We start from the raw sequence: 13,341 nt of genomic DNA, 5'->3' as shown, positions 1-13,341 counted from the left end.
TTTGTAGAGGCATTGTTTTGGTCAGGGGAAATTATAAAATTTGTAAATATGTATTTATAAAAAAAACAATTCATAAAATAAATATATATATAATGAATATAACAATAACATTGTACCGCTGGAAAAGATATTTATAGGCATAATATCTTATTATTATTTGGTAAAACCCAACGCAGGTTTCGAGCTTAAATACTATTCTGCAAAATGAGGGGAGGTGAGGGAGTTAGTCAAAATAAAGTAGGTAAAAGATTTCGTAGTACTTTCAATAGCCGTCTTCATTACTCCTGCTTTCGAAAGAAGTGGAGCTGTCGAGGAATGAAAAACTTATTACCACCCTTCTTCCCACCACTTCCCACTTCTTTAAAACTTCGAATTGCCTTTACGGTAATTTAGCTCCGGTTGTTTTCAACTTTATTTTCGGCCAAAGAGTTTCCATAGAACTTTATCAAACACCCATTTAGCTAAAATAAAATTTTGTAAGTTCTTTACATTCAGGATAGATACCGCTTGTTGAAAGGAAATTTAAAAAAATGTTCTTCCAGAAATCCGAAGTATGAAAAGATTTCAGTCAATTCAAATTTTAAAAATATTTGATCACACCTCGTTAAAAAAAAAAAAAATATTTCCCATGCATTGTAACACGCGTAGTTAGTATAAAGAAATTAGTATTTTGGTAAATTTGATACTTTTTATTTAAAAATTAGTTAAAGGGGTGGGAAAATTTCAAGTAAAGTATTATTTTTAGATTATGTTAAAATATTTGTATTTTTGTTTACCTTAATGCAGTCAATGAAATAATGCTATGATGAAATCAATGTTATGAGATGATGATATTTTATTCAAACTATGTAAATTTTTCTTAAAATGTATTAGTAAATTACTGATTACTTTTATTAGAGAGGTATTGAAAATAACCTGCCTCTCTGCTATAAATTGTTCTGGCCATGATTGAGGTCTTATATCATACAAATCACAGAATATATAACACTTGCTAGGGTAAATGGACTCCGAAATATTTAATTAACGGGGTTCAATAACCAATTCAAACATTCCAGATAATTTAAATTTTCAAACGATATTTAAGAATCCAACCATCTTAAAAAATCGGAAAATTCCCAGTATTGAAAATCTTATGGCATATCTTCCGAGAATTTTTATGAGACTTAGATTCAGAAGAGACGGCTGTAAATCGAATAGAAAAGTTTTGTTTCAGTTTTTTTAATTTATTACTTTTGATTTTTATTGGATTCAGATCTTTCAACTTGATTCTTATTCAGAGCAATTAAGGGGTTCTGTTTAAGTTATATATTATAAATTTAACTTTTATTTTTGGTCTTGTTTTCCCCCCTCATTAACAGAACTATTTGAAATGAAAAAAAATAATTTTATTCTGGGACAAATGTCCCCTAAGAATGAATACATTTTTCACAAATTAAGGTTAATTTCCTGGCATACATATGTATTTGCAACGAAAACATTAAATTTTTTTTTTACTTCCTTTTTTCTAGTAAATATTTAATTGTAAGATGGTTTTATCAAACAGTTATTTTCTTTTACAATTTTTATATTATTGCTTTATAATTATCAGTTTATTTGTATCTTAGTATTTGTGTGAAATTAAGTTATTTTTTTTTAAATGGAATATAATATGTATATATATTTTAAATATTATCTGCTCTAGTTAGGATTATTATTGTTCATATCAAAATAATAAGGATAAGATCGAGAAGGAAAATAGGAGAAAATGAATATAATTAAATTGAAATTTTTGGAATTATCAAAATAGGAAATAAACAAAATAAAAATGTAAAATTATAACAAGAAAAAATGAATTTGTTCGCCCATTATTAATAAATGTCTTTAGGACTGATGTAGTATGGTGTGTGCTACCAAATTTAATTAATTGGAGCAAAATTACACAATAAGAAGATGTTTTTATCTTTTTGATGTCCAATTTTCCCAAGTTTCCAAAAGTAGAAAGATCTTTAAATAAATAAATATTGGCGAGAGGAGACACTAAAGAAGAAAAAATAACCATAAAGATTGACCGAATTCCGTAAGTATTTTTTAATTTTTACTAAAGAATAGCACAAGGAGATATTATTTCTCCGGAAAATATTTCCATGAAAAATTATTCGAAAAACGCCGAACGAAGGAAGAATCCGAGAAAAAGTTTTAAATCCGAAAAACAGTTTAAAAATTCAATAATAATTTTAAAAAAAATTTTAATGTTTTATTTATATCTTCTTTAATAGGTGCTTTTGTAAACGTATCTTTCTATTTTGGTAGACAGTTGTCCAAAAGTTGGAACGAATAGAATTTTTTTTTTATATTAAATATGTAATTAGGGAGCGAGATAGCTCACTGTAACTACCTCTAGCGCCCGAGTTCAAATCTGGCAGTGGCAGATAACTATTTATTTTGTTACTTGATGACTGTGTGTCAACCCGGTAGGTTCGGGTGCACAAGCACAAGGTTACTCACCAAGCCTCTATAAGTGTGTATTCTTGATTGAAAACATGGCCGTGGGGAGTGGTCATGAACAATTTGCATGCTTGATGGGCCCTCTATAGCTCAGAGAGTTGAGGCATAGGTCTCTGCAACCTGAGAACTGCTGCGGCGCCGGTTGGAATCCGACTTTTATTTCTGTGGCGGTTCTACGAAATAAAAACTTGACCCTCTTCCATGGTATTATGGTACCCTGTAGATAACCTCCTTTTCCCGTCCTATGTTAGTACGATATGTATAATTACATATATAATAAGTATAATTACATTAAATTATACATGTTTAAATGTATATCATATGGAGACGTGGAGAGTCAAGTTTTTATTGTAATGTAATTTTTTTAATTAAACATTTTTTTTTTTTTTTTTTTTGGTCAGTTATATTTTCATGAATATGCCACAAGCCGGAAAATTGTGATATTAAACTGTCTCGAATCATTGATGTATTACATTAGGGTTAGATTGTAATGGCTAATTGAATCATTTTGTCGACCGAAAATTTATTTTTAAGCCACCTCGTTCTTTGCCATAACCCTAGGTAGTAATTAATGAGCTGCCAACATCAGGATCTCAGAGTCGGCCCCAACGAGCCAGGAATAAGAACCCTTGCAAGAGGTGGCTGAAGATGACATACAATTAATAGAAGTCGAAAACTAATAAATGAAAATTGTGAATCTTATTATTGTTTATGTTTCTTTAGATCGCGATATTAAAGGCCATTCCTTAAAACTACCGCATATATTATTATACAACGCTATTGATTATGGACTTCTAAATTACTTAACCTACATTAACTACCTGATCATTTACAACCCGGTTAATCGGCAATAATACAAACATGTTGCTATCAACTGTAGATGACTACAAAACAATGATTAAATATTACAATAAAGAAAAAATAGAACGCCAGACAATTCCACAGATAAAATTAATATTTAAAGACTTGTTAACTACTATTTACTCCAATAAACTTTGACGTAAAAAAAATAAATTATCTAGTTTTTCTAATTCTTTCCTGATTTTCAATTTGGTTTTCAGTATAGTCACATTCCGTAAACTGGCAATACTATCGGAATTTATAGTAAACGAATTTGAAATAAATAAATACACACTGGTAACAATCTTGGACTTCCAACAAGCGTTTGATAAGAGTTGGCTTTGAGGTACAAATGAAAGTAGACACCCGGAAATGATTATACAATATTTTGAGCACATTCCTCAACGATCGAACATTTTCTGCCAGATTAAGTTCCACCACTAGACAAATCCATAGCGTTACTCAGCAGGCATCTGTGCTTTCTCTCACTCTTTTAAACCTCTGTCTTCACATCATCTAGTCTACTCATATCTCTATAGCTATATTCGCTGATTTTACAGTATTCTCTCAACAAAATTTACAATCATTCCAAAACAAGGCCCTAAGAATCGCTTTGGATGCCCCTTGGTTCGTAAGTAATAGCCAATTGCATGGGGAACATTTAAAATTAATAGACGACTTCGTGAAAAAACGGTTTATAAAATTTCACTCCCCAATTTTCGCCAGTTAACTTATAACTTGACTAATCCAATCTTATCCCGAAGACTGAAGCCCAGGCCTCTGTTTCATAATGAAAGCTAATAGTATTAGTTCAAAATACAAACATCGAAACAACGTGTTAATTACACTAATACTTGTTTTTTTTCATAATAAGGAGGACTATTATATATATATTATAGGAGTTAAAAAGTACTTTTAGTGCACTTTCTCAGCCTCCACTGGCTCACCAGTGATGCGGCGAGAGGGATGCGCTGGGATCTTTTGAGCTCTGCTCTACCCCTCACACGTGGGCTGCTGGGTTCCTCAGGTCTATTGTGTAAATATTGTATATAAGAGTGTAAATGTGACTAGAGATTATATTATTTTATTTTTTTCATACACATAGTTTTATTATGTTCATTTTGTTTATCCTTCTGTTTGTATATATTTTAAGAGAGATTTTATTTTTCATTCATTTATTTATTTTTATTTTAGTATGAATGTGATCATTCATCACTATTATCTATTTCCCACAACTGTGTGGCAGATTGTAATATCTATTAATAAATAAGAAGTATTTAAAAAGACAAAAAAAAAAAGTACTTAAGTACAAGTTACTATTGTACAAGTCAGTGTAATTGTATTAAGTTAAATCGACAAGACTGATAGTATTAATTTGTACTTCATTAAGAAACAGGGCCCAGGTTGCTGCAGGACATCCTGTAATAAATTCTATATTTATCTATTTCTTTTTTTGTATTTATTTCTTTTCTCCCTATTTTTTCAAATTATTTGTTTTTTATTTGGATTCCGTTATTTATTTTATTAAATCTAAACAAGTCGTTTGTTTTGGTGTTTAACATTACTTTTTCTCTCTCTCTTTTAAGAATTATTATTTTTATAATCCATCCTTATTATTTACGATTGTTCAATATTGTCCTCCCTAATATAAAAAAAAAATTAGTGTAATTAACACGTTGTTTCTATACTTGTATTTTGAACTAATACTATTAGCTTTCATTATGAAACAGGACCCTGGTATTAAGTAAAAATATATAAAAAGAAAAATTAATAAATATTTTTCATTTTTTATTCATACTTAGATAGTATTCCATTAAATTATTTAGTGAATACAAATTTTGTATTGACTATTTTCAAATCACTGTATATTAATTTTGCAAAGTACTTTTGAGTAGTGGTAGTTTTATTTTTTGAATCTGATAAATTTTTTTATCATAGTTAGTGAAACTGTGATAAGAAATATACTAATGTGATTGAAATAATAATATAATTGTTTATGAATCGACTTGGGAATAGTACAGAAAATAATTTAAACTTGGAAACATCAACTTTAATGTCTCCTTGATAAATGACATAAGGGCTAAAATGTTGGATAAGAAATTGAGATATTTGAGAGAAAGTATCAAAAGAAGGTTGCTTTTTAAATTATTTAATTAAATCGAGTCAATATTATGTGAATAAATGTATCTATTTCTTATTCATTTATGCATTGAAAAAGTGAATTACTTATTCAATAGTAAACGACAGAGAATATTTGTAATTTGTTGAAAAAGTTGTATCCAGTGGGAATAGCAAAAAATGTTTGTTTTGAGTCTAAAAATGTACTAGAGGGCGAATCCGGTCCCTTATTTCCATGGAATCTGCTCTCGTCTCGTACTCGTATTTCAATTTGGCTGTAAATCGCTAGCCTGCCCTGACCAAACACACTCGGCCTCTAACAATGGCTAGAATTGGCTGTATAAACCGCTCTCGTCTAATAGATACATTTTTATTATTTATTCAAAATATCGCCTGTAAAAAAAAAATAATAATAACAAGTTGTCTTACTAAGAAGTCATTACTGAAAAGGTTATACTAATTATATTTTTTTTTGAGTGGTCCATTAAAGTTAATTATTTTTCTTAAGCTGAAAGAGTTTCTTTAAAATCGATTGTAGAAAGTGTGATTAATTGTGAAATTATTTGTGTTGGAAGATAATTATTTTAATTATCCATTTAAAAATTTAATAAAATTAAACAAAAAATTATCCAAAATGTACCAGTTCCGTAAATTTGGTATTTCATTAAAAGGAAATAAATTCGTGACTCACCTGAGAATAGAGATAGATGTTGCGAAGATCCCTGTCAAGAGAACCGCGGCTCCTGACACTAGTATGATGTTGATCGTGTTAGTGAAGAAACCTGAAAATAAATGTGCAGTAATGTTATAATGAATTGTGCAATAATTGAATCAATCCTGCAACCAGTTCTTGATGACAGTATTTGTGAATGTCTCGTTCATTATTTTTTTCTAGCGAAAACCCATTTTTTCAAAACAATCGAAACATATATTTTTGGAGCCATTATGTAGTGTCATATAGTATTCGACTGTCATACTACAATCTATCGGATTGATATCCGATATATGATATTCCTTTACTTTAAAATTCTGGTTTGAAGGTAAACGGATATCGTCTATCACTTCCTGTCCATCCATTTACTATTGAAAAATAAATAGGTTTCTATCAAAATTTGTAAATAGATAGATAGATGATTTTTTTTTTTTTTTTACATTTAATTAAAAATATGATATTCATTTGTTATACTTAATTTTTATTCAATTCATCAGTATCTGATATTACATCATGGTTTATTATTGCTTAATCATTAAAATCGTACGTTTAATGTATTTTTTATTTACTATAAGATGCTGACGAGAAATTTTCATTTTCCTGTCGTTATCCTGAAGGGGATTGTCCCAGAATGGTCCATTAAATTGATACTAAAGTTGAAAATTGTAAGATTACTAATGTAATTATTATTACCACAATTATTTAAAATTGATATTTCATTGTAAAAACTGAATTTTCTATTTCCTATTATTTATTTTCCTGATTTTGTTTAACAGTTCTATTTAAATCTTTAAATTTTGTGTTCATATTTTAAGTTCATAAGTTTTATATATTACCGATAATGAAGAAATTTGAATTAGGTTTTAAAAAATTTGAGAATCACGACTTGAATGAATTATGACAGGATGGGGGGCTGATAATTTTTATGAAAAACATTAGAATTTTGGAATATATATTTATTTAATACTCACCATAATTAAAGAAATTTAACAAATTCTGAGTTTTAGGTCGATCATTGTATCCCTTATTATTTCTTCGACGAGGTATGGATTGAATGAATGAGTTAAAAATAACACAAGAAGCATTTCATTTAGTGCAGGCCATATGGAAATGGTTTCTTGTTAATGAAGCTTTAGGCTTTTTAATAACCATAAAATATAAGGATTATATTCAGGAAAATATAAATTAAATAAATTTGTATATCGGAATTAGGCATATATTGGTGATTTTCATGCATTTTATTGTGTGTACTATAAGGAAAAGATTGTCCAGTTGATTGATGGACCTGTCCTCATCAAACAGAACGCTTCTTCTATAAACAATATTATGAAGAGTAGTTGGACATACCTGATGTCTTTATAAATATTTATTTTAAGATTAATGGAGCTGGATTAATTTTTATTTATTTATCCGTTATGCAAAAATAATAGGGATAAAAAAATAGTAAGGCTACAGAAGAAAAACGACAAGGTTATATTTTTGTCAAAATATAAGAGTTCAATGATATCTGTTTGCCAGTTAACCGAAATAAAAACCAAACAAATTTTGTTACACTAAAAGCCGTGTTTGAAAACATATTGCACTGCTAACGAACGATAAGACTCTTGTGGCATTTCAAAGTTTTCTCACTTTAATTGTTAATGCTGTAAAACTTGTTAACGTGATATTATTATTGTTTTGGGGTCTATTTTAGTCAATCCAAAAATCTTATTAGATCCTAAAAAAATAATAGTTATAAAATAGGTTAATTTAAAAATTATGTATATATCTTTTTTACATCAACTGTGAGTTTAAACCTTATAAAATAATTATAAAACTATTAATTTCTAGATTCTCATTAGAACGTGACGGCCGTGCGGGTTGTGGGGTAGGTCCCAGAGCACTCGGCTCGGAACGTTGTGGATTTGATTCCCACCTGGCGCAGTTGATATTTATTTTTCGGCAGTCCCGAAAAATGAATCTTTACGCTCCATTCTTGGTGAGTACGCGGCGTCAACTCTGGTAACCTACAGGGGTTGGCAAAAAGGACCATGAGGCCCACTTGCCGAACTTGTTTTCCCCATCAAATATCAATACCAATAGATTCTCATTCTAATTTATTTATAAGAGATAGTTATAAATATAATACTTTTTTTTTTTTTTTAAATCCAATTTTAAGATCGTTATTAATAATTCCTTACCAACCCGGAAGAAGTTGATATATCAAGTTATCAGAAATACGAGTTCCTTGGACCATAGGATAGCTTAGAGTTCATAAAAATTCGGCAATTTGAGTTATTGAGAATTTGTCGAAACAGATAATTTGATTATAGGGTGCAGGAGGTAATTGAAAATTGTAAAATCAATTCATTGAAAAATGGAACTTAACGAGTTATCAACTTCTTCCGGGAGGTTGGGATTGATCAATGAGTACTCTGTTTTCTAATATTGTATGCAATATATATATAATTTTTATTTGTTACTTCATTGTATGAGTTTGGTGTCATGCTCATGTCGTTTTCCCCTCTCCCTTTTTTTCTCTCTTATTTTAAAGGTTTTATTACTAAATCAAGGCAGAAGTTTAGTATTTTTGCACCATGATTGTATTTTAAAAATTAATTAGAAGAAAAGTATAAAAATACATGGCAATAAACAAGTTAAATGAAGTGTTAATTAAATCTATTTATTACAATGTTTTTTACGGGAAGAAATTATTCATTAAAAGCACCAAATGTTAGCACTCTAATTGAACAAATGGATAAGAAATATCCGTTGGAATGTCAAAAATAGAATGTTTTCGTTTGACCGGAGCACTAAGTTTACAATAATTTATTGTACCATAAGATCTTAAGGAAAGTCACTTTGTCAGCTTACTGGCCGATCCTCATTTAGTGTCCTTTGCCAAGACACAGGATTGCATGTCCTTGAGAAGTCGTCCTATTGTCCTTAGACTCTTCCAATAAAAGGAGAAAAACAAAGGAGTTGAAAGTTCTCTCATTGCGTGTCGTTTAGAACCTTTGCTAAAAATGGAACGGTTTAACAACGCGGATGTTTACCGCGCTGTGATGGCTATTTCTTCAATAAATTTGAGAATGAATTCAGTTCCTTTAAAGGTATAATAAAAATTATTAGTATGAAACGGTATTGTGATTCTTCATATATGAGGATTAGTTAAAAGTTGACCATTGTGATTCGCACCACGTTCTAACGCAGTTTTCAACTACTGCTGTCTAGAGTGCTTAAAATTTAAACGTTCCAATTATCCAAATATTTTGACAAAAAAAAAATCGTGATATAGTACAAAGCTTAGAAAACAATTTCATGCTAAGTACAAAAAATATAAGAGCATTTCGACAAGAATAAACATTTTAATTTTTCTCCTTAATACACTGAACTATATGACAACGTAATTAAGTTCTATGTATAGAAAAAAACTGACGATTCACAATCTGCAGTAAAGAATTAAGCTTTATTCATAATACACGTGCCTGAGTTTACACTATATCAGTAATCGTTACAGTTACTACCATAATTTTAAACTGTCACCAAGAAAAGGGATCTTAAGTATTTCAATACTTCACATAGAACTGCTCTTGAAACAGTTGTACTTTTAATGTCGATGCAACGATGTATGTAAACTGATGTAGGTAACGATACTGATAAACATTTATTCAATTTCACACCTCAGTTAGAAATTAGATTGCTTTTTAATCGATACCTTTGCTGAAATGACTAAATTTCACAAAAATCCATTGTTATCCTTAAACAGTTCCTCGGACTCCGAGATTCTGTAACCCTCAGCCAGCTCCTTCATTTTCCGCCGTTTTTATAACGGTTACCTCGTTTATGGTGGATTGTCGAGTATGCAAGAGATGAGACTTAAGAGATTAATGAAATGTTTTATTTGATTCATCTCCAGGATCGCTAGACACTCTCATTTCTCCAGTTGGTACCCTGAATGAAAGTGGTTTCACCCTCGTCAGAAATACTTCCTGGATGTATATCTCTTTAGAACATTTAAAACTAAGAAGCGTTAACTTGTTTACCTCGTGTTCCTTTGACCACTCTTTAAATACGAGACGCCAACCCACAAACGTGTGTATTCTTCTTATAGAATGGTTTCCTTCAAAAAATCCTTTATAATCCAGTTTTCGAATTCTACCTCGTTCTGAAATACTCTACCCATATCCATCCGTAAAACCTCTCCATTAACCGCATTAAAACATAATTTATAGAAATTATTCTCCTACTCCTCTACTATTAATTTTCCTCAAATCTGTATTTTATATATTTTATCTATTACTTTCTGTCAAATTGAATATTTATAAATATCAAGCTCGAAGCACTTTGGTTTTTATTTTTTAAATTTTTATTTATATTTATTTTGTTTAGTTATTAAACCATTACATACCTGGCAATTGGTGCTCAAATGTACAATGAAATTATTCTTAGGGGACTAGATGTCCTAGAATAAAATTACTTTTCATTTTATTATTTGTATATCGATATTTTTGGACAATCCTATGGTTTGATCTTCTTTTATTTCGTTTACGGCAGATTAGCTGTTATTACTAGGTAAATAGGTAATATTCCAAAACAGCGAGTTCTAAAAATTTATTCAAATGTTGCTGATTCGACAGAATTTTTACCAAAATCATTCAAACAGTAAATTGATGAGACAACTGAATGGATGCCGACGATCTCTAAAGAAACAAATGTATTTTAGTACTAAAATAATCTTTCAAATCTAAGAAAATTATTGTAAAATTTAAACAACCCTAAACCGAAGGTGGAATATTTTCACAGTTTTTATACTATACTATATAGTATAGTATATAATTGTACTAAGCATTATCATAATCCAGGAACCTATTATATGAACACTGAGGTGGTGGTAGTTATTACTCTGGGTTTTAATAGAAGATCCCATTATTTTGTCATGCATATGATTTTGGTATCGACTATTGAAATAATAATTTTTAAAAAAAATTTTGTCTGAATAGGTGAAAAGTCCGTCATCGTTGGCTTGATTAAAAAATGTCCCTAAATTAAGTATGTAAACTATTAGAAAAAGATGTAACAGTAACGAGTTTGATAAATACTTACGAGATGGTATAGAAATAGATCCTTTGGTGACAAAGGAATGAGGACTATGAGCGAACACATCTCAAGTTACTTTTCATAAAACGACATTGAGGTTACTGATTATTAATTTTTAGGTAAACGGTAAAAGAAGAAACTGCAAGTATTGCCAGGGAAGAAACAGTAATTAGCATATAAAAAATAATAGTCAGACGGAAAAACTAAACTTTGGCAAAGGAATGAGGCTCAAATTGAGTCACTGGGATAAAATAAGTTTTCTAGGCTCTAACTAGCTATCATCTTGCAAAATTTAGTCAAAACGTATCCATTTTCCATTCAGAGGGTGTTGAAAGCAAAAAAGACTGTTTTGGACTGACCAACGTAATTATTAGCGTGTGGTTTATAATGATTTAATAATGGTTATAATTTAATGGTTTATAATAATAATACTATTCAGTGATTTCGAGATTAAATAATGACTGAAGTGGAAGCCGATGATATAAATTAGGTTATAAAAATTATCCAGCGAAAAAAAGACTAGAAAAAAGGGCTCAAAATGCGTATTATAGGACCTGACCTCCTGCATATTAGGTCGTTAATTTTATCATTTAATACTATGATATTACCATTTTTTAGTTGATTTTGTGGAATAGATTTGTTGATAAAATTTATTTTGTTGACTGTAAAAAGGTGTGTCTAATAATTGTTGATTTTGATTAAATAATAACATAAAACATAAGAATTTTCTTTTTCTTAAGAAACAAGAAAGAAATAATACGGATAACTCACCTTTAAACTAGGGCAAACAAGTTGAAATTCTCTATATTTAATAAAATAAAATGTAGGCTATATAATAAATGAAACAAATGTTTAATAAAAAAAAAAAATATGTGATCAGAAAATAAACTTATCAAAACAATTAAATTTAATTTGTATTTAATTTATAAAAATATGAAATAAAGTTAAAATTTAAAGTTTGGCTTATAGTATATACTCTTTGTTGTATGGCTAACCCATTGTCAGCCAATAAAGAGTGTAAAAAAAAGAAAAAATCTTTCTAGAAATTTCCGCTCCGTGTAAAAAAAAAAAAAGAAAAGGCCCGGAATGTAATTGTGTCTCTTAGCTCAGAACATGGAATTGCGACGAGTCAATTAATACAAATCCTTTTGGGTTCTCAATGTGTACAGGCCCTGATAAAGGGTTAATTGTGGCTAGTGGGGAGACTGGGTAGATGGAGTGTTGTAAAAACTTATCCAGCTCCTAGAATTAGAAGATAAAAGGGCACGTGGTTTCTACCACTTCAGGAAACACTATAGAATTTAATTCTATTCCTCTCAACTGACTATACAAAAACTCTTTTAAAATATTTAAAAATTATTAGTTTGATCTCAAATATTTATGTATATACCTGATACAAAAATTTACGTATAATTTGTTACTCGTTCAAAAATATTAGACCTAATTCAGATAGATAGTGCTTGAAAAGATGAACCACTTTAATTGGACTAGTTTTTACAGAGGTGGTGTTTCACTGCATTCTTTTTACTACCAGAGGTGTTTCACTACCGCAATATTGTGTGGATTGGAATCATTTGATCCTTTCAACAACACGGCTCCCACATGTTTATTTTACAAGAATTTCTAAGAAGAAGAATTTCATATCTAAAAAGAAATTATTAATAATTACTATAGCTTATTACTATAATTATTAATAGTTGATAGTTAGGTAGATGCTAACCCTAAGGCATTTCTGGGAATTGTTCGACTGAAACAAGCATCAACATCATCTGATCTCTAAAGAAAATTTCAGAACCTTAAATTAAGTATACTTACTTTGTCCTGAGTAGTAAAAAAAAAAAAAAAAAAATACATTTATTATTTCTATATTAAAACACTTATTTTTTTTTTAATCCCTTATAATAATTAAATTTTTAAGGTAATTTTATCTTTCACTGAATTATTTATGCCCGTAAGTTCAATCATTGTACATTCATTTTAATTAATAAAATCCCTCCTGAGTCTAGTTAGTTCTTTGACTAAACCTTGAATGTGATTATATGCAGATAATATACCACAATTTCCTCAGAGGTTATATATTGCACAATTGTTTATGGTTCCTCAAACTT

At 29.5% G+C, this 13,341-nt stretch overlaps 1 protein-coding gene across 1 annotated transcript in view; it reads right to left on the bottom strand.

Moving 5' to 3' along the window:
- Window positions 1–13,341, bottom strand: part of LOC106688345 (retinal guanylyl cyclase 2) — a 78,961-nt gene that overhangs the window by 55,788 nt on the left and 9,832 nt on the right. The window contains exon 3 of the mRNA XM_067052604.1: window positions 6,134–6,224. Within this exon, the coding sequence (XP_066908705.1) occupies window positions 6,134–6,224 (91 nt within the window). The remainder of the gene's footprint in view (window positions 1–6,133; window positions 6,225–13,341) is intronic.

Source organism: Halyomorpha halys, unplaced genomic scaffold (genome assembly GCF_000696795.3).
Source record: "Halyomorpha halys isolate HHAL.00 unplaced genomic scaffold, Hhal_1.1 Scaffold1110.1, whole genome shotgun sequence".
NCBI classification, from domain to species: Eukaryota; Metazoa; Arthropoda; class Insecta; order Hemiptera; family Pentatomidae; genus Halyomorpha; species Halyomorpha halys.
Note: the sequence above shows the minus strand (reverse complement) of the source record. Positions and strands in the feature narration are given on the sequence as shown.